The sequence below is a fragment of the Phycodurus eques genome, chromosome 8 (genome assembly GCF_024500275.1).
Source record: "Phycodurus eques isolate BA_2022a chromosome 8, UOR_Pequ_1.1, whole genome shotgun sequence".
NCBI classification, from domain to species: domain Eukaryota; kingdom Metazoa; phylum Chordata; class Actinopteri; order Syngnathiformes; family Syngnathidae; genus Phycodurus; species Phycodurus eques.
In genome coordinates, this window is record NC_084532.1 from 15,890,271 (window position 1) to 15,917,939 (window position 27,669).

At 39.8% G+C, this 27,669-nt stretch overlaps 3 protein-coding genes across 3 annotated transcripts; 1 reads left to right on the forward strand and 2 right to left on the reverse strand.

Moving 5' to 3' along the window:
- Positions 1-3,464: 3,464 nt before the first annotated feature.
- On the reverse strand, positions 3,465-10,367 carry LOC133406197 (mediator of RNA polymerase II transcription subunit 26-like). The gene is made up of 3 exons (XM_061683624.1): positions 10,072-10,367; positions 8,224-8,301; positions 3,465-8,120 (listed from the first exon to the last, which is right to left on the reverse strand). Exons 1-3 carry the CDS (start codon positions 10,141-10,143, stop codon positions 6,663-6,665), a joined length of 1,608 nt encoding a protein of 535 aa, XP_061539608.1. The 5' UTR covers positions 10,144-10,367; the 3' UTR covers positions 3,465-6,662.
- Positions 10,368-12,518: 2,151 nt separating this feature from the next.
- smim7 (small integral membrane protein 7) lies at positions 12,519-15,788 on the reverse strand. The gene is made up of 5 exons (XM_061683811.1): positions 15,722-15,788; positions 15,477-15,518; positions 15,312-15,364; positions 15,145-15,235; positions 12,519-12,817 (listed from the first exon to the last, which is right to left on the reverse strand). The coding sequence occupies exons 1-5, from the start codon at positions 15,745-15,747 to the stop codon at positions 12,802-12,804; spliced, it is 228 nt and encodes a 75-aa protein (XP_061539795.1). The 5' UTR covers positions 15,748-15,788; the 3' UTR covers positions 12,519-12,801.
- Positions 15,789-17,509: 1,721 nt separating this feature from the next.
- On the forward strand, positions 17,510-27,432 carry tmem38a (transmembrane protein 38A). Its single transcript, XM_061683872.1, has 6 exons — positions 17,510-17,917; positions 22,280-22,436; positions 24,456-24,640; positions 24,779-24,866; positions 26,026-26,143; positions 26,632-27,432. Exons 1-6 carry the CDS (start codon positions 17,794-17,796, stop codon positions 26,833-26,835), a joined length of 876 nt encoding a protein of 291 aa, XP_061539856.1. The 5' UTR covers positions 17,510-17,793; the 3' UTR covers positions 26,836-27,432.
- The last annotated feature ends 237 nt before the right edge of the window (positions 27,433-27,669 follow it).

Below are 27,669 nucleotides of genomic sequence, written 5' to 3' on the forward strand. Positions count from 1 at the left end.
TGGGTCGGCACGGTGGACGACTGGTTAGAGCGTCAGCCTCACAGTTCTGAGGACCCGGGTTCAATCCCCGGCCCTGACTGTGTGGAGTTTGCATGTTCTCCCCGTGCCTGTGTAGGTTTTCTCCGGGCACTCCGGTTTCCTCCCACATCCCCAAAACATGCATAAATTGGAGACTCTAAATTGCCCGTAGGTGTGACTGTGAGTGCGAATGGTTGTCTGTTTGTATGTGCCCTGCGATTGGCTGGCAACCAGTTCAGGGTGTACCCCGCCTCCTGCCCGATGACAGCTGGGATAGGCTCCAGCACGCCCGCTACCCTAGTGAGGAGAAGCGGCTCAGAAAATGGATGGATTTTATTGGGCGACTGAATCAAATAATTGACACAGACAGGAATATTGTTAACTCTGAAAAAAATGCATTTAATTGCATTGCAATACAGAACAGTAGAAAAAATAATATCCCAGTACCATTTTAGGACAGTTTTTTTTTTTTTTTTAGAACAGTATTGTCTTTAAATGTTTTTGTTGTAGTTTGCGTGGCTGTTGAAAAGTTGGATCATATGTCTTAGTGTTGAAGTTCTTCAGTGGTATGAAAACTTTTTTTTGCACAATTTACACAAAAACAAGCTTATCAGGGCTTCCATTGGGTAGTTTAAAAAAAAATAAAATCTAATTGCCATTCATTTTCTTTACCGCCGTTTCATCCAATTCCTCCATTTTGGTAACTGACCTCTAATGTGTGCATCAATGTAATCGTTGTACCAGGAAATCGTGCACTGACAAAAGTTCTGCATTGTGTGAGAAACAAAATGCGAACTAATTCACTTCTTTGTCATTAATGAATCACAATTAATGCATTAAAGTCCCACCTCTAGTTATTAGATAAACAGGCTTTCACTTGTACAGTACTTTTCTACCTTCAAGATAGTGTTTTAACACTGTCTCCTCATTCACATTCTGATGACGCTGCATCAGGAGTAACTAGGGAATAGGGGGTCAGTAACTTGCTCAAAGACACTTGGTCACAGGAGCTGAGGATTGAACCCACAACCTTTGGGTTGGGAGAAGACAAATCTACCACTTGAGCCAATCTAAATTGTAATCATGGATAAAAACAGTGATCATGATTATTTTGACTGATATTGAAATTCAATTAATAAACACGACTAGTCATTGATTTCAAACCTTATTTATACTACTACCAAAACTTTTAATATAATTTAAAGGAACAGCACGAAAATAAATTTGTAACAAGTAAGATAATATTGGTGGCACAGTGGACAACTGGTTAGCACATCTGCCTCACAGTTCTGAGGTCCCGGGTTCAAATCCGGCCTCATGTTCTCCCCGTGCCTGCATTGGTTTTCTCCAGGTACTCAAGTTTCCTCACACATCCCAAAAACATGCATGGTAAGTTAAATGAAGACACTAAATTGTCCATAGGTGTGAATGTGAGTGCGAATGGTTGTCTCTATGTGCCCTGCGATTGGCTGGCGACCAGTTCAGGGTGTACGCTGCCTTTCGCTCAAATTTAGCTGGGATCGGCTCCAGCGCACCGCGACCCCAGTGAGGATAAGCGGTACAGAAAATGAATGAAAGAATATAATTATAATACATTACAATGATAACAATAATATAAAAAAAAAACTATACACACTGCAGCCCAGACTTGGAGTTGTTGTTTTTTTAACTGTAAGCCATGCTACTCTCAACGCAAGTTCGCGTCTTTCATCCTCGCCAGTGTTTACATTCCTCCCCAGGCTAACACGAATGCCGCACTGCTAACGCTCACTGAACAAGTAAACAAAAAAGCACCCAGATTCACCCCTCATTATTCTTGGGGACTTTAACAAAGCAAAACTCAACCGCGGATTCCCTAAATACAAGTAGCACATTGACTGTCCAACCAGGGAAAACAATATTCTAGGCCATTGCTCTACCACGGTAAATGATGCATACTGTGCTATCCCTTGCACAGCTCTGGGCTCGTCTGATCACTGCTTAATTCACTTAATACCAACATACAGACACAAAATTAGATGTGCAAAGCCCATGGTGAAAACAGTGAAGAAGTGGACCAAAGCAGCAAAGATAGAACTTCAAGACTGTTTAGACTGCACAGACTGGAGTGTCTTTGAAACTTCCAACTGGCAAATATACAGTGTCACATGCACATACAGTATATCAGTTTCTGTGAAGATGTGTGTATACCAACAAAGGGATTTCGCACATTCAGTAACAAGAAGCCATTGTTCACTGCCAAACTTCAGCAACTTCGCTAGGCTAAAAAGGCACATATCGAAGTAGGGACAGCCCTGTGTAATCGCGCTAGAAATAAAATGACAAAAGAAATAAACACAGAAATGAGAAATTATGCAGCAAAGCTGGAAAAAATTTACTGCTAACAACTCTAAATCAGTCTTGCTTGGATTAAAATTGCTAACCAACTACAAGCGACCTTCCCCCCAAATTAACCTACCATGCATATTTGGGGATGTGGGACGAAACCAGAGTACCCCAGCACAGGCATGGGGGGAACATGGAAACTCCACACAGGCAAGCCTAGATTTGAACCCAGGTCCTCAGAACGGAGGCAGTTGTGCTAACCAGTCGTGCACCGTGCCCCCTAGGAACAATATACAGTATGCCTGGTAATATTGTCATACAGTGTTCCCTCGCTATATCGCAGTTCACCTGCTGTGGATTCAGCGCATTGCAGAGTTTCTTTCTATATCGCACATAATTCATACCGCAAGACTTTGAGTGTATGCTGTCATTATTTTTTTTTTGGGGGGTGGGGGGGGGGGGTAAAATAGACACTTCCTAGCCTTAAAAAAATAAAAATTCATTATAACATATTCCATAATTTGTCATGCATGAAATTTCTTTCCCCGAAATATTAAATACTGGCCACTCATGCCAGAGTAGCATCTGCTCCATTTGCACACTGACTGAGGAGTATCTGCAACATTTGCACAATCAACATTGTCCCAGATTATCGTACTAGTCGCTTGAAGACTCGGCGCCCTTTGCACAATGGTCATTGCACCGGACTATTGCATTAGTCATTCGAACTGCCCTAAGTGCTAGAGGACTCTGCATCGTTTTGCACAATTGTCAAAAAGATAATAATACTATGTACCTGCATTACCAGATAACTAGCAAACCTTTACTGCTCAGTGACTGTTTTTTTTTTTGTCAATGTCTTTATGTCTCAAAAGTGTTCTCTGTCAATTGACTGTCTGTTGTCGTACTAGAGCGGCTCCAATTACCGGAGACAAATTCCTTGTGTTTTTTTTTGGACATACTTGGCAAATAAAGGTGATTCTGATTAAAGCAAAATAGCATGAATGTATAAAAAGTATAACCTTGTGCTACTGAGAGCTGATCAAGTCAATTTTGAAAAGTAGTAGTAATACAAATATGATATAGTCTGGGGAAAAAAAGAGGCAGGAATGGGTCTTCACTTTTTATTAACACATATCAACATGGTGGTAGTAAACAGCAAATATCAAAATAATGCAAAAGGAAACATTCTGTACATTTACCAAGGTGCCTTTTTTTAATTTATTTTTTTAGGACAAAACAGTTCAAGAAGGCAGATAATATCTAGGAATGACAAAGTACAGTACTTTATCCAGCATGTCAATTTACATTTGACTTCCACTCGAGAGTCCATACAAGTAAACAGCATAATGCATTTCGTCATTTCAATGTGCATTCTACTAGTGAAAGGCGAAGGCAATAAATGAACTTAAACTGCATTATCAGAATGGCTCACATTTTAGTTTTCGAAGGGATGGCTGACAAATAGCAGGTATAGTTTATAGTCACAGAAACACTTCAGAACAGTACAGTATCAGTACAGTATCTTTATATTTTCCAGTGTAGCAAACTTTTGTTGCACTCCTATATGCAAGGTGACATCTGTAATTTTCATGACACTTTCACAACTATCACTCATTTGCAAGTACAGTACTGTAATCCCCTTGGAGGGTTCAGCATGAGGCAGTATTCAAAGAGAAGCTGTAAAAAGAAACAAGGAAACAAAAACAAAATTTCTTCACAGCACAGACACTGTATAGGTGTACTGCTGTCTAGTAACATTAAATAATGTCTACATTTCAGTCTGTCCAAAGTCAACCTCAGATTATTGCAATAGAGGAGATGGGAGGTAAGAAGATCATGGCGAAGCGAGTTTGCAGGCAAACAGTCCAACCAATGACTGGTGTACGCCCATTTAAATTCTCATAGTGCCACAAATAACTCATTTCGTATCACATACATTGGAGGTCCTACTGGTGTTACTGATAGAATCTTATTAGCGCTTCAGATGATCTTTAGAAGTTGGAGGGAATAAAGAATATCTCACCAATCCTGTAGAATCATGATCCAGCCTGTATTGTATGTACAGTTAAGAGGGGGGGGAAATTATTTGAACCCTTTGGGATTTCTTAAATTTCTGCATGAATTGGTTAAAAAATTTAGTCTGATCGTCACCTAAATCTCAAGGACGTAAACAATCACAGGACGGGGAAGAAAAAGTAAGAGAACCCTTGGATTTAATAACGGGTTGACCCTCCTTTAGCAGCAATAACCTCAACCAAATGTTTCCTATAGTTGTAGATCAGACGTGTACAATGATCAGGATGAATTTTGGACCCTCTCTCTTTGCAAAACTGTTGCAGTTTCAGGAGGATTCTTGGGATGTTTGCTTTGAATAGTTCTTGAGGTCATGCCACAGCATTGGGTTGAGGTCAGGACTTCATACATAAACTCGTATAAACCTGGCAAAGTTTCAAAAGTATCTATAAAAGTCTGGATGTTCATCATCAGTCCAAGGTTAGAGAAATTGTCCGTAAATGGAGTAAGTCCAGCACTGTTGCTTCTCTTCCAAGGAGTGGCTATGTTGTAAAATGACTGGAAGATCACAACGCAGAATGTTCAATGAGGTAAAAAAGAACCAGAGGTGGGAACAAGCCATTGCTTTGCAAGTCATAAGTCTCAAGTCTTTGCCCTCAAGTCCCAAGTCGAGACAGGCAAGTCCCAAGTCAAGTCGAGACATGCAAGTCCCAGAGTCAAATCGCAAGTCCTACACTTTGAGTTCCGAGTAGAGTCATTTTACTAACAAAATAAACATAGTTTAACATATATTTATATTTAATATGTATTATATACTGTCCATCCACCCATTTTCTGAGCCGCTTCTCCTCACTAGGGTGGCGGGCGTGCTGGAGCCTATCCCAGCTATCATCGGGCAGGAGGCAGGGTAGACCCTGAACTGGTTGCCAGCCAATCGCAGTGTATACTGCATTTATATATTTAATCTTTTAAAATCCATATCAAAACAAATTTGATGAATAAGTGCATTGAACCTTTACAAGAAAAGGAGGGGGTGGGTCAAAATCTTTGCACCTTCAACGGTGGGGCTTAGTTTACTGCCCCTTCAAAACCGATTGATAGTAGGTTTTCAGTTATTCCATGAAAATGCTGACTTACTTTTTCCTCACTTCTGAAGTGACATCACACAGACCTGTCACAAATAGGAATTTTCATCCAGTGGTGCTGCAATTATTCTACTGACAGTCCCATCGGAATAATCAAGTATAGGTTTTAACCTTTAAAATATATTTTTGCTTGGTTAAAGAGCAATAACAAATACACAAGAGAATTTCACTTAATAATGAACGACCAATTGGTTTCCTCTTTTAAGATAACCAACAATAGTTTTAATAAATTCACATTGTGCATATAGCAGGAAACTCCATTTTCTTGTCTACGAACATTTCTAGTGAGGCAATTTCAACCAATATTAATAGACTTCAGTTTAAACTTGACATTTCTTGTTAGGATAAAAAACATGACCTTTTTTTTTTTTTTTTTTAAAGATGAACTCAAGTTTGTCATCTTAATATAAAGGTACAATATTATCCAACTGTGGTATATCAGTCAGAGCACTAGGGGGCACTGTGTAAAAATATTACATAAAAAGAGGCAAAGAAAAGAAGATTAAAAAAATTGTCGAATAGATGCAAGCTGTGTGCTGATCGATTGGTAAATAAAGTGAAACCCACAAAACAAGAAAGCAAAAAAAATATTGTGTGGTTTAAACAACTGGAGATGCTATATTGCAAAACAACAGTTAAGTTGTGGAACATTAAGCAAGACAGCAGACGACGCCCCCCCCCTCCTCCCCCGCAATGTGTTTACGAGATAAACGAACAGTTAGCTTAGCTTCTACGATTTCCTTGTCTACTGCTACTTTTTCTTCTTTGTATTTTTCAGCAATCAGAATTCCCTGTGGCACCATGTTGCCTCTCACAGGTTAGTCTTGGTTACTATGACAGACATCTGGTTTGCAGAGGAGGAGGAAGGAGATTATCAGTGGAAATGTTATGTCTGTGGTGAGTTGTGTTGGTCATCGAGTAAACCACACGCTATAAGAGCAGGAAGCAAACAGTTGTCCATTTTTTTGCTTGTCGTGTGGGGTCGCTCACATTTTAAAAATCGGTGTCAGAACTCTGTCTGCGTGTACGCCACTTTCATTTGAGACCTCATAAAAATAGAGATTAAGACCTTGTAATCTGCATATCTGAACATGCAGCACCATTAACGTAATCTTCCACTGCTGCACCAAAGGCAACTAAGAATTTCCCTAACACGCACTAGGTGTTCAAATCCAAACAGACATACGGCAGAATGTTCAACCTGCTCCCGTCTCCATGTGGATCTAAGGAGATGCACTCTGTCCACTTGTACCATTCGCCCCGTGTATCATGGCAACCGTTAACCCCTGGCCATTGCTCTGTGTGTAATCTCCTCAAATCTTTACTCTGGACCTCTCTGCTCAGTCCAGGTATGTCACTGCTTGGGAGCGCCGATACCAACACGTGCGTTTCTTTGTCCTCTTCCCTTTGTCGTTCATCTTTCTTCAAGTACTCTGTCATGAAAAGATGTGTACTGGGAGAGTGGACGCGCGAAGACGACAGCATGCTACTCTGCTGGCTAAAGTACGACTGGATGATTTCGTTCCTCGACAGCTCTTTCCAGTTAGTCTGTTGGAATAGACAGAGAGGAACCGGTGGATTGTGCTTTGGTTGCTCTGTGCACTGAGGCTCAACTCTGTGTGCTAGTTTTGCCTTGTCAGCCAGGGAAGAATTTTTATTGGAGGAGGGTTGGATTTGACCTGTTACGGGGTTAAATGTCAGTCTCCCGTCTTTGAACCTTACAGGTTTATTGTTGTCCTCTTGAACCGGTCTGTCTGGTTTCATCACATAGTCCTGAAACCTAAAGCTGCATCTCTTGTTTCTTGCATCAGTAAAAGCACTGTTGTCCTCCATACAGTGAGAGCTACTCTGAAAGTCCACATCAGGAGACTGTGAACCCTGAATGCAGTCATTTAACATCTGAGGGGAAATCCTCAACCCAGAAGTGCAAATATTCTGTGCTGGAGCTGCAAATCCCTGCCTCACACTCTCAGGAACGTGCAACATATCTTGGGTGATACCAGGTTGATGCTGCCCCCCGGAGGAAGTTTGCCTGGCTTGCTGCTGCTGTAAAAAGGATGTTTTTTGTAACTTTGCAGCAGTCAGAGTCATGCTGAACCCTCTGCCACTTGGGTGAGGTTTTGCAGATTTAACATTTAGCAACTTGTCACTGTTCTTTAAGTCAGAAAAGTCCTCATCTTCAGTCGGATACAAATAATCTGAAGAAATGTCAGCACTACTGTAAACTCTTTTGTTTGGCAGCTGCTTTTGGCTTCTATCATTAAACGCAAGTTTGGATATCTTGGCTGGTGACAGTCCTTCCTGGAATTCTTCAGTGTGCCTCCTGTTGCGTGGTTTGTTCGCTTCAAGTAAAGCGCAGTTGTTGAAGTCATTCCTGCTCTTTAATTCCAGACCTGCTTTACCTGAAGTTAGAGCAGTCGCTTCTTTCGGGATGCAAGGGTGAACTAAAGAATTGGAAGCCCATGATGCCTCATTGTGGCTTTTGGAAAACACTCCACTTCTCCCAGGACTGATCAACTTCTGCCATGTCCGCAGAAGCCTCTTGGCCCTTTTTGCAAGATCTTCGTTCTTGGTTTTCTTGCGGACATCATTGATGAGTTTTCCGAGACGAGTTTCCTTTAGAGAGAAGATGGATGTTTTGCCTTGTAATTTAATCACTGAAAACCTAAGTAAAATGTCACTGTACATTAACTTTAAAGTTGTTCTTTTAATAAAATACCTCCAGGGCCTCTTTGGTGATGGGATACTTCTCCAAAAAAGAGATCACCTCCACAACAATCACCATGTTGCATATCTCCTGGAAAAACACATTCATATTATAGTACAGAAATCTCAAACCATTATGTGCACTTTCAATATGTATTTGAATAGCCTCTCAAATGAGCACCTGCATATCCAGCTGCAGTGTACTTGTACTGGTTTCAGGCTCAAGTGAGACGAAATGCAAATGTGCTGTTTTGGTCCAAAATTAAAAGCATGAGAACTCTACTAAAAGGAGAAATGGTGCTTTATCTATCTGTATATTTACATAACAATATATTTTCGACACAAAAACTTGTTCACGTAATAGTTGTCATAGTTCAATACTAAAACCACCTAAGCAGTTTAATACATTTACCATATGTGCTTAAAACTCTCAGTATGCTGGTTAGTGATATGTGGATCAATATTGAAATTTTGATAATGCCGATACCAGATCCTTAAACTCAAGAATCCATTCTCAAATCAAAACAGATGCCTTTGATCCTTGGATTTGAGTGATATTGTACAGTACAGTACAGTATATCATTAACTGGAACACAGTACAAAGTAACTACACTGTTGAGACCTGGTCTACCTGATATGCGGTTGGTGGGAACTACTTTTTCTCCCGCTTGGGTAAAATAATGTGTAAGTGCAGCGGCATGCCACACTACTCAGTCAGTCCAAGTATACCTCTGTACAATGGCATTACGGCAGAGCGTACAGAGGAGTCATGTGTGGAACTATTTCAGCTCCAAACAGCCAAGACACAGTTTGTGATGTTTGTGGAAAATGGTAAGGAGTTGTGGCAACAGAACAAATGTTGTCAAACACCTTCTGTTGGACCACAACACAGAATACAATGCATTTATAATGAAGTGGAGTCGCCGACAAAAGAGGAGAGCACAGTGTCGTTCCTTCAGTGCTGCAGGAAGGCACAATCCAGGTACAGAGGGGGAAAATGTGGTGTTTTAAGTGTCACTTTGCACTGTTGTTGTTGGAGGAGTTCAAATTATAAATACAGTTATTAAATAAGTAACAGAATAAATATGTGCGTTTAAAAAAAAAAGATGCATGATATCATCTTGCAGTAATCTGTATCACTGAGATATCGTCACACAGGCAAAAAGGCATAGCTTTATTCAGGTAAATTTTCCTCCTGAATTGAACATTTCAAATCGATAAAGACTTGTGCCATTAAATTATACAGTTGCAATAAAACAGCCATGGTGAGCTTAGATAAATGCATACTAGAAAAGATGGATGAAAAACAATCACATTTCATCTATAAAATCTAACAATTATTATATATAAAATAACTAATTTACAATCATTATTAAAATGAATATTTTAATATGTATTGACAAACTTGTGCAATTATTGTGGCATTTATTTTATACAGTTTGACCCCTGTGAAATAAAGAGTTTAAAATAAAGTCGGCTAATGTCTTTGTATTATTTGCAGTTATGATTTGAAATACAGAACACTTGTTGCTTTTTTAAACAAACATTATTAAAGTTTATTAAATAACATGATCAAATATCATTAAAGTTTGCAGTGATGTAGGACTGTGCTGCGTTGTGCTTAATGAACCGTTTCTAACATTATGGTCAACTTCAATTCTGCTTTCGCGATCTCCCGTGCTGAACGTTGCAAGTTACACGGAAGCAAACACAAGCCAAGTGAGCCAGTGGAATGCTTGACCTTGCTCTGAATTAGCAAGCAAATATTAGTCAGTCGCCCACTGTTCGACCTCTCCGGTGACCACAACTCCGAAGGCTTGAGGCGTCCAAACTCGTACAAGTAGGACAGCGGTGTACTCACGTTGCTGTGGCCGTCGATGGCTTGCAATAGTCGGTCTCTCATCCCGTGTGGCGTGCCTGGAGCCGCTGTCATCGCTCCACAATAGATAACGGCCACAAGTCCGCTGACAACTCACATGGTCGAAGGACGAGCCTTTACGAGACCGGACATCATATTCGTCATTTTTTTTTTAGTAATATTTTTAAAAAAAAACTTATTTTCGCTGTTTACAGCTGAAACGACACCGCGGTGGTGAATATTGCTCGAAGGTAGCGGCTAGCCTCGGCGACTGGCAGCTTCCATGTCCCTTTAACCCCGCTCAGTTTTACCTTTTGGATTGCAGAGGAGCATGATGGGAAATATTACGACAAACGCGTCACCAACGTTTACAATGGTTGCTATTCAACCTAAAATGACTTGCTCACTTATTACAAACGCCACAACTGTTTAAAATGTAAATAACAATACTGACATTTATGTATATTTTTTTTAATTATTTTTTTTTCAGATTATGTATCCTACAATGTGTGATATTCTCTGTGGTGAAATTAAGGTTTTTCTTCCACATTATTCATTACATGTTCACATAGTCTTTGCAATAGGCCTACTACTTGAAGACGTCCTGAAATTACTTGGATTCCTTCACAAACAAAGTCATAACAATAGAAAAACAGTTTGTTAAACTAGCCATCCATCAATTTACTATGCCACTTGTTCTCCTTGGGTCACGAGTGAGATGGAGTCAATCCCAGATGGCTTTGTGCAAGTGCACAAGCAATTACTGCACGTTTTCATGTTTTTATTGGACACATCATTTAAGCATTAACAACGCAGGTTGGAAAAGGTATGCAACGTAGAAGGCCGTTGTGACTGAACACAAATGTTTCATCGCCTCATCATATTATTACATATACACAACAAACTGAGTGATAACTGGTCTTGAAATCAGATTATTTCTTCAACTTTTGTTCAACATAATAGTTAAAGGTGTTTGGAATGGTCCAATATTCCTCCTGACCGTTGCATGTTTCGTTGAACTGCAACTACAGGAACCATAACTATTTGTATGGTATGAGTTCAAAATTACTGTTTTTGTCTATTGTTGTGACTTAGATGAATCTCAGATCACACTTTATGATCAATTTATCCATCCATCCATCCACATCAATCCATCCATTTTCAATACCACTTATATGCAAAACTGTTCTTGCAACAGGGCTCGTCCTACATGTTTGAAATTTAAAAATTCCATACTTTTTCCAGACATCTCAGTAAAAAATTCTAATAGTGTCTTTGCATTTTTGTCACCTATTTTGTTTTCTTCGAATTGATTTAATCCTTCTCGTTTGTGAGTGGATTTATTTCTTAGAGTAAACTTTGTGCCGCTTCTGTCTCTTCATTTTTCCATCAATTCCTCAGTAGCATCCCTATCCCTATGTTGTAATCACCAAATAAAGTAAATGATTAAATCACTCACATTTGTTTAAAATTCAGTAATTTCTGTCCTGAGTACTTTACATTTACTTTTCAGAAAATCTGATTGGCAGGTTGCTATGTTTGCTTGTATAAGATAACGGCTAATGGTGCTGCATATTAATTTAGAACAATTATTCTTTTGACAGGAACTACTTGAGACATTCGAAGGGTGTACATTATCAGCGATTGAATTTCCTGAGCCAATCAGAATCGAGCATGCACCCAGACCATGGTATAATACTGAACTCTCACACAAACATAGTCACGTTTCTAAGTGCCTTAAATAAAAATTATTTAAAAAAAAATCAATCTATATTTTTTCAAGATAGAATTTTTGGTTGAATTGCTCTAACAGTCAGTTGAATAGAATATTCTTCTATTCAACAGTTTCAATTTTCCATACTTTTCCAGACCTGGAAATTTATGTAATTAAATTCCATACTTTTCCATACTTGCGTAGGAACCCTATTGCAACTGTATGTATAATACATACACGACAGTAGTAGAGTGACACAAAAAATCCTTCATTCTTGGCAAACAAAAGTGTCTCATTCATAATGTACTTATTTTTAGAATTCCTAAACCTTGCTGATTCAGAACTGTACATTTAATTAATAAAATGTCCAAAAACCATTATTTTCCCCAAGAAGTTACTGTAATAATTTATTTTTATTGTGATACATTTACATTGCAGCGAACATTTACTTACAGGCCCAGAGTAGTGGCTACATGTAATGCATCAATAAGCAAAACAGCAGAAAATCTAAAGCTAGATACCTCTTAGATGTGTGTCAAATTTATAGATGTAGATCATGAAGAAAAGAGCCTTTAAAATGATGTTTCAGTGTGTCACAAAAATAGAAGATTTAAGTGTACAACTAAGAACTGGTCATACCAAATTCAAATTCAAGATAGAACGGGCAGCGGGAAACATTTACTATTGTGTTGGTTTTCAACCATACTTTAAAAATAGGTAAACTAAACAGACACAAGAGAGTCCATTCATTTTATGCAATTTACGCACAAGTACAAGAATAACGTGAGACAATAGCCGCCCATTACGAAAGGATTACAATGTCAAACCCCCTATGATGTGTAGGATGAAATAAATAAAGAGATACATTTCTATTTCTATACATTTCTGTAGAATTGTAGAGGTGAGTTTGAGGTTAAAAAATGAAAAAAATGCAGATTTATTTAAAACAAAACAAAAAAGTATAAGTCCATCTTGAAAAATCAGTCATTGGGTGGTAGTCCAGCTACAGCCACCATTGCTCATGATCCAAACAATCTGTCAAGATAATTTGTAGACAAAAGCAAAACAAGTTCAAATTCAATTTAATTCCATTCAAAATTGTGGTAGGGATTGAAAACAAGATGAGTGTTTTGAAAGTGCACTTCTAAGCATTAAAATATAGACAGTGATGGGTAATTCTAAAGAGCACATGACTACTAACTACAACCCCAATTCCAATGAAGTTGGGACGTTGTGTTAAACACAAATAAATACAGAATACAATGATTTGCAAATCATGTTCAACCTATATTTAATTGAATACACTACATAGACAAGATATTTAATGTTCAAACTGATAAACTTTATTGTTTTTAGCAAATAATCATTAACTCAGAATTTTATGGCTGCAATATGTTCCAAAACACTTTATTACATCACCTTTTCTTTTCACAACATTCTATAAACATTTGGGAACTGAGGACACTAATTGTTGAAGCTTTGTAGGTGGAATTCTTTCCCATTCTTGCTTGATGTACAGCTTCAGCTGTTCAACAATCCACGGTCTCCGTTGTCGTATTTTATGCTTCATAATGCGCCACACATTTTCAATGGGAGACAGGTCTGGACTGCAGGCAGGCCAGTCTAGTACCAACACTCTTTTACTACGAAGCCACGCTGTTGTAACACGTGCAGAATGCTGTTTGGCATTGTCTTGCTGACATGAGCATGGGCGTCCATGAAAAAAACATTGCTTGGATGGCAGCATATGTTTTTCCAAAACCTGTATGTACCTTTCAGCATTAATGGTGTCTTCACAGATGTGTAAGTTACCCATGCCATTGCCACTAACACAGCCCCATACCATCACAGATGCTGGCTTTTGAACTTTGCCTCCATAACAGTCCAGATGGCTCTTTTCCCCTTTGGCCCGGAGAACACAACCTCCACAATTTCCCCAAAAAAATTTAAATGTGGACTCGTCGGACCACAGAACACTTGTCCACATTGCATCAGTCCATCTTAGATGAGCTCGGGGGCAGAGAAGCTGACGGCGTTTCTGGGTGTAAATGGCTTTTGCTTTGCATAGCAGAGTTTCAAGTTGCACTTATGGACGTAGCGCCGAACTCTATTTACTGACATTGGTGTTCTGAAGTGTTGCTGAGCCCATGTGGTGATATCCTTTACACATTGATGTCAGTTTTTGATGCAGTGCCGCCTGAGGGATCGAAGGTCACGGGGATTCAATGCTGGTTTTCGGCCTTGCCGCTTATATGCAGTGATTTCTACAGATTCTCTGAACCTTTTGATGATATTATGGACCGTAGATGATGAAATCCCTGAAGTCCTTGCAATTGTACATTGAGGAATTTTGTCCTTAGACTGTTGGACTATTTTCTCACGCACTTGTTCACAAAGAGGTTAACCTCCCCCCCATCTTTGCTTGTGAATGACTGAGCAATTCAGGGAAGCTCCTTTTATACCCGATCATGCCACCCACCTATTCCCAATTAGCCTGTTTACCTGTGGGATGTTCTAAGCAGGTGTTTGATGAGCATTCCTCAACTTTTTCAGTCTTTTTTGCCACCTGTCCCAGCTTTTTTGGAAGGTGTTGCAGCCATAAAATTCCAAGTTAATGATTATTTGCTAAAAAACAATAAGGTTTATGAGTTTGAACATTAAATAGCTTGTCTTTGTAGTGTATTCAATTAAATATAGGTTGAACATTATTTGCAAATCATTGTATTCTGTTTTTATTTATGTTTAACACAACTTCCCAACTTCATTGGAATTGGGGTTGTAGAACTACTATTAGAATAATATAACTTATAAATGCCAGCTCCTTGTGGCACATACATACATCGTCTATTGCATTGAATATCTCTTTTGTTAATAAATTTGTCAATGAGATGTTAGTCACATGTTGTGGGCGTGATATGTCAGCATACTAGTAAAATCAGCTTTTCACTTGGTTGAAGTGTTTGACTGAACTGTGAGAGAGTGAACTGGGACGTCCTACTTTTTGCTGACCACTTATGATCGCATTGGAACGCCTTTGAACTAGGGATGCACCGAAAAATCAGTCACTGAAGAATTTTGGCCTAAAATGGCCCAAAAAAGTGCATTTTCGGACTTGAAAGAGACTCCTTGAAAAAAGAGGATTTTGTGATGTATATATACTTATTTAACTGAAAGAGAAAAATAATTTGTTGTTTTCACTGTCAATTGTTGAGATACGTAAACACCGACAGTGAAATATGTTCACAATAGGAGTATAATAATAGCATGATCAGAAAACAACATGATATAACAAATACATTTCACATAAATTCTCTTTGCTCAAAAGAGTGCACAAATGTGGAAAATACAGTATTTTCACTCACAGAATCATGCAGAACATGATGAAAATGTTCCACAGTGCAATGAAGATGCGAAAGTATCGCAGGCTGAGCAGGAACTCTCGGATGTTGTCACCTGCAGATAGAAGATATTTAGACTCACAAACAGTAAATACATCCACACTTTTATTTTCTTACACATTGATACTCACCTGTTGTTTGACCTCTGGACTCATCTCCAAATCCATGTGATTCTTTCTTTTTGCTGTAGCAGTGTTAACACAATTCAACTCACACTGATCAACGTCAATGTTACTTTACAGCTACGACGTTGGTCTTACACTAATAATATGACTAATTTTAGTCATTGTACTCACAGTTTGAAATTCAACACAGCTCCTGCATTGATCAACAAGGTGCTGGAAAAGAATAAGACAATTAGGCTGTTATGTGTGTTGTCGGCGCACCAGGTAGCTGGTGAGGTGGCATTAGCACGCAGCTAGTTAGCCTGTCATTTAGATCAACAGTTTGCTTCCCACGTACATAAAAAAGCGACAATTGGGCATGTATGGCATTTAAATGTGTTGAACGTATGTACACATGAGTGAATCGATTACATTACCCAAATAACAAGAGATCTCCGATCATCGTGTCAACATCACAGTTAACGCCTCACTTCCGGTTTCGTCACAACGCAGTGTGACCAATAGCATTTTAGCATGTATTATTGGTTTATTTTACCCTCACTTCTGTTTTCCAGGTATGCATTTAAACAACAATTTGGTACACTTCTTCGGAAACTGTTTGTCCACAAACAGACAAACAGACTTCATAGTCAGTCAAAACCGGGATCAAAGACGATGACAAAACAACATAAAATAGACAAATAGAGAGAGGTAAGGCCAACTGCATTTAAAAGTCTTGATTGATTAATTGAGAAGGAATAAGGCAGAAAAAAACAGGAACAGCAGCAACATGGAAGAACCTGAACTCGGCAGCATTAACAATGGCAGCAACAAATTAGGAGAAGAAAGATATTCCTCATCCATGGTGTTATTTAAGAAAATAGTTTGATATTGTCAGCTTCAATAATTATATGTGGCGAATGCTTTTTCTTGTGCAAAAACCACCAGCCTTTGGTGTTAAAAAAATTATCCACCAAATCTTTAAAAAAAAGAAAAAGAAAAAAGAAAAACAGACAACAATGTTTTTTGTTATCTTAGCTCATTATGTATTTTTGGCAACTCAGTGCACATTAACAAAGCTATGGGAACAGCTTTTTTAAAAAAATATATACAAGCTACATGTAGTAGGCTAGAATGTGTTTGCAGTATACAAGCATTACAAGGTAATAAGGTACACTATTAACACATTCACTGCCAGCCTTCCCAGTTAACATGGATATTTGACTTCTAAAGCCGTCAATGGCAGTGAATGTGTTTATAATAGTTGTTAGATAATAATGATGGCTCATTATCAAAAGGGAAAATTGCTTATAATTGACTGTAAAATTTCATTTGTACTTCTTACTTTTGAACTACATTTCAGAGTCTGTGCTTTTTACACAGCAATTTTGAAAACACAAATTTAACACCCTCAGAGTTGACATCAACACTTACCCAGAGTTTATATGGCAAGTTGCAACCACTGGTTCGGAATTAAATCAATAATTTTGAAAGAGTAAACTTTATTAACACTGTGACAGTGTTAATAAATAACTCCAACAGTGTAAAATAATGACTTCATATTGGACTAATTACCGTTATTAACAGTGTGAATGTGTTATTTAACAACTCAGAGAGCGTAAACTATTTGTATACGATAGTGTAGTTAAAATTACACTTTGGGAGTTAAAATCACCTCTCAAAAATTGAACCCTAAAATTTGAATACTCCAGGTTTTACTGTTTTAAGTAAGGAGTCGAATCAATTTTTTAATTTTTTTTTTTACACAACTATCAGTACTTCTAAGTAGGCTGAATATACGTGTGCCCCTCTGTTGGCCGAGAACTCTTTTTCATGCAAATATTGATTGAAAATGTGTCTTTAACTACTGCGTTCAGTCGTTCCGATGTACGTGCGAACATGTATTACGTCGTCAGTTTAGGAACGGACCTGCGTCGTAAACCGAGGACCGAGGAAACGCTGCACTCGTTTGTCCATTTGGTGTTGTAGTGCCATCTAGAGTCAGCAAGTGGCCGCTTTTGTTTTGTAAGCGGTTGCTTCCATTTACGAGAGGATTGATAGATAACATGTATCGTTCGTGTTTTATCACACGGGGGGCATAAGAACATCCGATGATATGAGGACACGTGCAGAGCCGTTTTGGATGTACAGTGTGTGTGCGCGTGTGTGTTTCTCCGGCAGACAGCCCCCCCCCCCCCCCCAAACCCATCCCCATCCCCCACCCCACCTCCCCCTCCCAATAATGTGCCGAAGACGCCAGGAAGCGTTGTTGTGGCAGCTGCCGAGCAACCCTGTCGCCTAAAAAAATCGAAGCAGCTGGTTCCGTGCACATGCCATGATGGGGATGAAGATGATGATGATGATGATGATGATGCAGGGATGAGTGGTATTAATAGGAAGGCTTGAGCGTCTCAGCCTTTCAGTGTCGAGGCCAGGCGGGCCCCGTGGAGAGTCCGTGGACCGGGTTGCGGGGAGTGGGTCTTCCGATCCTGACAAGAGCGATAAAAACATGGATGTGCTGGCTGCCCTCCATTTGGAAGATTTAGCACAAGCTATCTCCAAAATGGGAATGTTTCCTGTCTTTGATTTGGCTTATTACATCGTGTCCATCCTCTACCTCAAGTATGAGCCAGGTGAGAGTCAGAACGAACACTTTTCTATACATGAACGGCTTGCTTTATTGATTTTTCATGACAAACACATCATGTATGTGGGTTATCTGTGATGTTTTCATCACAAAATAAATAAAGCTGCATTTTTGTATTTTGCTATCCTATCAGAAATGTGTGCATGTAAATGAGTGTTCCTTTTAATAGTTAATTTCAATGCATTTCTTGTGATAACCACACTCTCTTTCTGATGACTTTATAAGGCCATTGACCCTTTTCCATAAAGAGTTTGACCTGTTCCATAAAGTGTGCAGCTGTAAAAGTTCTGCTTGCTTGAGTCTGAGCCCATTCACATACACACAGGGAATCACTGAAGTGAATTAAAGCACTTAGGCTACTGACATTGTCCAAGCTTTAAGTCCTTTGAGCGCCAGAGCCCGAGGTGAATGAAATGTGAGAGAAGGCCCCCGCGTGCCAGAAACTTGGGCGAAAAATAGAAGAGCCTGAAATAGATGTCAGAGGGGCTTGCAAAGCCCCCCTCTGCTCTTGTAGGCTTCAGGACTAACTGTGTGCTATGTGGAGTGAATGTTAAACATGAAACAATTTACTACGCTTTGTACTGAAGGAAACAAATGCCTCTTGGTTTCTCATTGGTTGAATCCTCACTGAAGAGGGTGTAAGCACTGGATTTGTTTTTTAAATATAGTTAATGCTTTCGACTTTTTTTCGTTTTTTTTTTTTTAACACTTGTTGCATGTCCAAACAGTTGTCTGCATTTGATCTACCCAAAAATATATGCAATTTTGGAGCTGATTAAACACACTATTGAACTGTCATGATGGAAGTTGGCATATGCTGCAATCCGTCCATCCATGCATCCATTTTCCTTTGTGTTTGTCCTCATTAGGGTCGCAAGTGAGCTGGAGCCTATCCCAACTGACTTTGGGTCAGCCAATCTCAGGGCATACAACAGAAAAACAATCCTTTCACAGTCACGTTCACATCTATGGATAATTAGGGTCTTCATTTGACCATTTTGGAATGTGGGCGCAAGACAGAGTACGGCTATAAAATCCAGCACAGGGAGAACATAGAAACTCCGCAAAGGAAAGCCAGAGCCCAGATTCAAACTCTTAATTTCAGAACCAGTAAACCACATGTTGTCCCACGTAAGCCAGAACATTTGAATGTAATTTTAAATGAATTATAATGAAATTCAGTTTATGTCATACTGTACATTGTTTTTGTGTCGTATGCCACACAGAGAACCAGATCACAGACATGCAGGCATGCATGGAGAGATGTCAGGATTAAAGGGCCCCCAAACGGTGCTGCGGTGATTAAAATGAGGGCGTCGGTGCCTTGCTTAAGGACACCTCGACAGTAGTTAGGAAACAGGACTAGCATCCCCCTAACATCGAGTTGCCATGGTGTTTACAGTTGAAGTCAGATTTTTGGCACCTTTGGATTGTAAATTGTCATTGAAAAGTCAATAATTCAGGTCCATGTCCTTAAAAGAAGAGAAGATTTGTGTTCTTAACAGAAGCTTGCAATGAGTCTGACTGAGTATTAGTAGGAGTGAGTATGCATAGCTATGAAAGAAAGCGGCGTTTTCTGATAGTGGTACTACAAGTTGAATATTTATCTCCCTAAATAAGATGTTTAAGGTTGGGAAAATAATCGATCTGTGCGTATACTCGGCTTAAATGTGATTACACGTTTCGTGAGACTGAGGCCGTAAATTCATGTCATGTTTACTTGGAGAAATTTTGACAGTCAAGTGACTCGTGCTGCGTTGATTTGAATGACTTTTTTTTTGTTTTTTTTGTTTTTACATGAGTGCAGCTTCTTTGCAGTGCACACTGTAAGACCTCAAGGTGGTCAACATTGGTGTAGAACTAGGAGAGACAAGTGTTGGGGTCAAGGGTTTAAGACATGGCTGCCACACGCGAGGCGGGGGAGGAAGATGTGGAGCAGAATCTATTTCTAGGATGGCATCGGATTGCTTTCAAAGTGAGCACCATGACACCCTCGCACACCTGTTGTTAGACATTTGTGAGAAGCAGTTTGCTCACAGCTTAATTAACTCTGTGTGTGTGTATGTATGTATGTGTTTGTAATGTAACGTAAGGTAGTTACCCACTTGCAAGTAATCTTTGCAACAATATGTTTTCTTAAATTATTCTGTTTTCCAAGCAACCCACTATAATACTGTGCAGTAAAAACAACCAACGATACGTTTCTGTCTATAATTCACCTGACTGTTAGTTCCTCATCAGCTGCTCAATACATAAATGAACAAGTCTTCTAACAATATTAGAAACAATGTATTCTCATTGTCTTTCTTTTTTTTTACCCAATGTGCACTTTAAGCATTTTTTTGCGCCAGATGGGTTGGTAAGCAGTCAACTAACAAATGCGTAAAGATAAAAGCGTCCTATCGGGGTGTACACTTGATGATGGTCTGGGTGTGACCATAGATACAGCACGTAGACACACACGGCTTATACAGATAACAGCTTGTGAAGGACATTGCATGATGTGTAAGGTCACAAGAACTAACAGAAGCACCAGGCACCCAAAAATGGCTAAGAAGATTGGATTACTTTTTGGTCATCTTATTGTTGTTGTTGTTATTGTTTTGTTTGTTTTTGCAGTAATTAAAATAAATATGTAAAGAAGATGTCCTCTCAGGCCCAATGAATCCCAAATCCAATCTGAGTATTTTTACATTAAAAGACAATCTCCCCATGGGAGTCTTTTGAATGGAAAAGGTCATTTTATTTTGAAGTGCCTGTAAACTAACTCCTGTGTTCTGTTTTTTTTTTTTTTTTGGTAAATATTTTAAATATATTGTAAGATAAGTATTGAAAATGTGCATAGACTCAGAACAATTTAGTACTGATATTGCTGGGATATAGAGTAAAACTCTCTTTCACCTTCTCAATTGTTCAGATTTTCTGGGTGGGGCTAAAACAGGGACACGCTGACCCAAGAAGGGAAGAGCATGAGTGGGCCAACCCCCACTATATACAAAACGCCGTCTTTACATTTGTGAATACTTGGTTTAATTTCAGGTGACTTAGTAATAATGCCTTGGCCCATTTCTGCCACAACTGTACATCGTGCAAGTAGCCATCGACAACCCGAAAAATGTGTTATTTGGGATATAGTACCTGTGGCCCACGCAGCGAGCCGACCGCGAGTTGGACGGCCCCACTACGAAATGGCCCGCTAAAAGCAGCTAGTAGCTATTAATCACTTGTGGGCTTGTGGACCCGGCTGACCGTCGCTGGCTCCGTCCAATATTCCACAGCCTCGCTCCATGTGCCGCACGCAGATCCACACATCAGAGACTCTTAAGGGAACGTTAACAGTCTATTACGTTTGCTAGCCCACGAGCTAATGAGCTAGGGAGCTCGCATGACCGCGGTGAGCGTCAATACGTCAGCGGCTCTGTCTTGTTGTTGTGTGGGTCCCCTCCCCACATAAGAGACACAGGAAAGTTAACACAGCGGCCCTCGTTATTCAGCCAGTATTTGATTTACAGGGCTCGTCTCCATTGCCCTCAGCGGACTTGCCCACACAATCCTGCAGATCGAGGGTAGGCCTTATTTCTCATGATTTTAGAGCCTTATTTTACATACCGGGAGGAGACCCCGGGGACGACCCAGGACACGCTGGAAAGACTACGTCCTTCGGCTGGCCTGGGAATGTCTCGGGATCCCCCCCGGAAGAGCTGGATGAAGTGGCTGGGGAGAGGGAAGTCTGGGCGTCCCCGCTAAACCTGCCCCCGCGACCCGACCCGGATAAGCGGTAGAAAATGGATGAAATGGATGGATTTTACATACATGGTGATTTTTTGATTAATTCAAATTTGGCGGCCTTTTTATAAACCATATTATTTGTGCTTTGTCAAATATCCAAGACAGTTTTTTGGTCCTTTTTCAGGCATTTTAATAAACAACCCTTGTGTCAGCATTAACTTTAAAAAAAATATATTATTAGTAATACCCCTGTGTCAGTGTCACTCAGAACTGAGCAAAATTATTATCTTGGTATAAGCAAGATTTTTAATACAGCTTTTCAATGGAAAAGACAGTGCCTCCATGGAAGTCTTTTTAGAGGAAGTGGAGGGTGGTATTATGCATGTTGGAAAAGTTTTAAACACGTCAATGGCACTCAGGGGTGGGTGGGTGGGTGTTAGTGGGGTTAGCGACTTTAGCAACTGAAGTTTATATTTGAGGCACCAGCTTCTGACAAGGATTATGAGTCCACAATTAAAAAAGTTGATGAATCTTCTTTATTTCTCAAGCTCAAATGATCTGACTAGTACTTCTAATTCTGATTCTACAGCTTCTATTCATCTGTCTCTGTGTTGTGCAGGCTCAGTGGAGGTTTCTCGCCGGAGTCCCGTGGCCTCGTGGCTCTGTGCCATGCTCTACTGCTTTGGGAGCTACATTCTGGCCGACATCATGCTGGGAAGCAGCCCTGTTGACTATTTCCAACACAACAGCCACATCCTGCTGGCCTCTGGTGTCTGGTGAGAAAGGAATCACTTTTAATCCTTTAATAAATTCACTTTTCCAATACAAGTCACATCAGATTTCCATATGGAAACACCTTCCACAGTTGTTCACCGGGCTTTCTATTAAAAAAATCATCCATCCAGCCATCCATTTTCGATACTATAAACTGTATCGATTATCTTGTTCAAGGTTGCGGGAAGCTGGAGCCTATCCCCCGCCACAGACAACCTTTCACACTCACATTCAAACCATCACTGAGTGGGAACTGAACTCACACTACCACTACAAACACTATAGTTAGGCCAGTGAACCACTACACCGTCAATGACTTGGTTGGCAAAAGGTTTTACAAACAATATTCAAGCTTGGCAAAATTTCCAGAACGGACAATACTGTGCAAGAGCATTTCGCCCTCACTAGTTTTGTTGTTTAAATAAATGATTATCAACTGGTGGGTTGGGACCCAAAAGTGGGTCGCGTAGCCATTTTGGGTGGGTCTTGGACAGCGAGTCAAAAATGACTGGGGGGTTTCGGTTTACAACGGTACCGACATAAAAAAAAATCACTACTACGCTAACTGATGTGCCTTCTTGTATTCTTACGCCGGCTGTAACCTCAAACTGTTAGAATACAAGAAGGCACATCAGTTAGCGTAGTAGTGATTTTCATACAAATATTTATTGTAAATATGGCTTTAGTACTACGTAAGCGTTGGTAAATGATAGACTATGGCGCATTGTGACAAGTTCGGGTTACGTCGCCGCCAGCAGTGAAATATTAAACGTGTATCCCAGGTCAGTCTTGCGTTTTATTTGGGAAAATAACATGAATTTAACAGACATGTGTCAGAAATGTAATTGCATTGGGCATTTAAACATAATTCAGTTTGGTCTGCATCCTTCATTTCCTAAAGAAGAGATTAATGCCATACTGTATTTGTACATGGTTGTCCCGTTGACCCTAACTTTCTAATAAGGTGCTTTGAAAGGCACTTTGAACGTAAGCATGGGTAGCTATTATTGAAAATATGATGTGTTTTCAAAGGCTGTTTTGAACAGTACTGCTTTTTATTGTTTTTAACTTGTGTAAAAGTGGATTGCAACTTAGCAACAGTAGGAAACTGCGGTTCCCAGGGTGACAGCGGTTGAGAAGCACAAGTTTAAACAACCTTTTTGGCAGCAATGTTGGTTCTGATGCATGAACCACTACACAATCTGTGACTGATAGTATTATTATGAACATTATGCATCAAGGACAAACATTAAAAGGTTGTATTTTTTCAGGGGTTCAAAACTACACTGCGTTATCATGAGATGTATATCTAATATTTTGGTTAATTAACTTAACGGACAAAATACCGAAAACGTCTATTAGCATATTGTTGTATTGTTCTCGTGACAGTGAACTGACCAATATTCTCTTTGTAAAGGTAGAATTAGCCCTCGTATCGGATCTCGCGAGTGAAGGACTTCAGTACTACAGTGATGTTAAATTGTCCTTTTAAGATTTGACATAATGGTGTCAGAAAAGTTCAAGCGTCACAAAAGATATATTTCAAATTCAAGTTTTTCCTTTCAAAGTAATGCCCTGGAGTCTAATGCACTTTCCCAGCCTCCTCCGCCACTCCTATTAGGATTTTTCCGGGTCACGTTTATGACGCCCATGAGCTTGGGAAAGAGGAAGAAATTCACACAGAGCCAGGTCGGGTGAGTTGGGAGGTCGCTGCAGAGCGGCCATGTTCTTCCCAGTCAGGAAATGTCAAGATGCTCAGGACATTGTGAGCAGGTGCGTTGTCATGTTGAGTTGTCCCGGCGCAACTCTCCTCATCTCACGCACCTAACGAAGCAAACGCCGCGGGATCTCTTTGTAGACGTGCTGGTTGATCATCTGGCTCACACAGACGTTGAAAACTTGGGTTTGAAATGAATCTTTGTGACACAGTTCTTGCAACTTTTCTAAACACAATGTATAGCGGTGCGAAGCAGTCTCCTTTAATTCTTTTTTGTAAATGTCTGTGCCGTATACAAACTTAGGTACCTCATCTTCTACTGCCCCCTGAACCTCTTCTACAAATGTGTGGCTTTCCTGCCGGTCAAGTTGGTGTTGGTCGCTCTGAAGGAAGTCGTCCGCACGCGCAAGATTGCTGCTGGCGTCCACCATGCCCACCACGCCTACCACCATGGCTTCTTCATCATGGTCATTGTTGGTTACGTCAAAGGTAACTTATCATGGCAGAACAAGCTATCACACCGATCAAGATCAGCATTGATTCAGTCGTAATACAATGTCAAATGTGAAATAAATGGGACAATATCAGATGTCCTTCCTTCATTTTATCGACTGTTCATTCTCACAGGGTCTGGAGTGGCTCTCATTTCCAACTTTGAGCAGCTGCTGCGTGGCGTGTGGAGGCCTGACACCAATGAGATCCTCAACATGTCATTGTAAGTTTCTTCTTTCATGACTGCTCGTGTGCTGATACACAAACCTGCCTCCCATTGGTAGCTCCTGTTGGACTAGAAATACATCACTATTTGCTATATTTAGAGCTGTCACTGACTGTGGGCTGTTTAGAATCTTACCAACCAATCATTCATGTACTGTAAGTTCAGTCAAGAAACTGTCTTATTGTTGTTCGAAATCATTTTAAAACAACAACATAACTTGACATTGAATAATGCATTGATGGCAGAACTGATGCTTAAAAATGCACCAAAGAGGCCTAAAAAATGTCTTGCAACTTGGACACACCACAGAGAATATGTTTTTAAAAAGCCTGTCAAATTTGAATGAATTAAAAAAAAAAACATCCCAATGTATGAATAACGTGTGCCGCTATAGTTATGGTTAATAATCAGTTAACTTTCCCGTGTCCCATTTATGCGGGGACACCCACACACAATAACCCCGAGAGAGGCGCTGACATATTTTACACCCGTTGCAGTGGAGCTAGCTCTTATCTATCTGTCTCTCTCTCTCTCTCTCTCTCTCTCTCTCTCTCTCTCTCTCTCTCTCTTTATATATATATATATATATATATATATATATATATATATATTTACACATTTATATATATATTCAAACCACATTTTTTATTTTATTTTTTCAAACCACAAATGTAATCACCAGATAATGTGCCCTCTGGTGGTTGTGAGGGGTAATACGTCATTGGATGCTTAGAGCAGTTATGTGCAGTAAAAAGAATCAACGTTCATTGTAATTCTGGGACAAAGGCACTTTAAATGATGAATTTTTAAGGATCGCAAAACGATTTAATGGCCACATTATTGCTTCTGTGTCTGTGATGTCATCGTGTTACATCTGTTTATTCTGTAATTACAACTGTTTTAGCAATTTGTTACCATACTGTAATGTATCTCACAAGCTAAAGCATAAGAAATTGTTGAGTGCATGTGTTAGAGGATATACAATAAGATAGTAATGTGTAAAATGCGTTGTTGTGTATCTAGTGAGTTTCACAGCTGGTCAAAACACATGATTTGACCTCAAAGTTGAAAATTCAAAAGTGAGCATCCGGTGAAATGCAAAGTATGGTACATATGTGGTCATACTCTTTTCCCCTCACCTTTTTTGTCCCTGCAGCCCTACCAAAGCCAGCCTGTATGGAGCCATCCTCTTCACCATGCAGGAGGCTCACTGGCTGCCAGTGTCCAAGAGCATGCTCATCATCGGCTTCACCCTCTTCATGGCCACAAGCAAGGTCTGGACTGTGCCGCATGGGAACATGACACATCAAAATTCAGTATTCAGATTATTTTATTGTACAATTGACAACAGTACAGATTGACACAACATGTGATCTTTGATCATTTAGTCCCTAAAATGAGAGCGTACTGATTTCAAATTAGCAGAGATCAAATAAATCATGCTCAGAAAAACGACCACTGTGTGCGGAATGTCGCAGTACTCCTCACTAATTCCTTTTATCTTCAAGTTTAATTCAATTGCAGTTTATATAGAAATAACACACACCTGTAAAATTGTTTAATGTTTGAATTTAGCACGTTTAATACATTAAAGTTGAAGAATGTTAACGTGCCCATTGCCATTGCATCATCCCATTTGTCTAAACGCGGCCCTCGGGAAGAAAAGTGTGGATAGCCGTGCACTATGCCAATGACCTTTTTGGACTGGGAAGATGTTACCTTAAATGTGAGCAAGTCGCGATCTTTCCTTCCTCTCCTCCAGGTGTGGATGACTGCCCGCCACTCTCACGGCTCCCCCTTCGCCCTCATCGAGTCTTGGATTTGCCACCTGCTCTTCCGCTCCCCCCTGGGCGGCTCTGAGGAAGACCATCATCACCCTCCAGCCGCCGCAGCCCCTTCATCGCTCAAAAGCAAAGAGGAACTGAGCGAAGGCGCTCGAAAGAGGAAAGCCAAAAAGGCCGAATAGACTGTGAAACTGCGTCTGACCCGCCATCACAGCCTTCACTCCATAGCGCTCCTTCTCTCTCTCAAGAGGGAGAGAAGAAAAGGTCATTTCACTATTGAGACACTTTCTGTTTGAGCCAAATTGTGCTCAGAGTTTTACGTTTTCATTTACATCTCATAAGGACGGTAAATACAATCATCCACTTCTCAACCTTCCCAGGCCATTTTAAAGCTATTCATAATGTTCCCATCCATGCTCGTCTGTGTGGTCGTCCAAATTCAGGCTGCATATGTTAATTGTTGAAGTGTCAGTGGTTCGCTTTTGGTCCATTTCACTTGTTTCAGAACAGAAAGTGAAGTACATTTCAATCAGAAAAATGCGAAGAAAGCATAATGTGAAAAGAAAGAACTTTTTACCTCGACGCTTATGACTAAGTGAAGAATTGAATAAAATGTTGGTCTTGGTTTTCTTTTACCCATCTTTTCTTCATGCAGTGGATGACATTGAGAGGTTTCTAAGCAATATAAAAAAACTCGTGTTGATGTAATAACATTCAGGAGTTTGCTTTTTATTGTACAGTATTTAGCCAATGACAGAAACTATGATTTGCCAGATCACCACCACAATGGATTTGAAATAAAACCATCAATGTGATTGAAGTAAAGTGACATTTAATTTTAAGAGGATGGTTTCATCAAAATATAAACCCCAATTCCCATGACATTGGGATGCAGTGTAAAATGTAAATGAAAACAGATTACAATGATTTGCAAATCGTTTTCAACCTATATTCAATTGCATGCCCTACAAAGGCATTTAATGATCAAACTGATGAACATTATTGTTTTTTTGCAA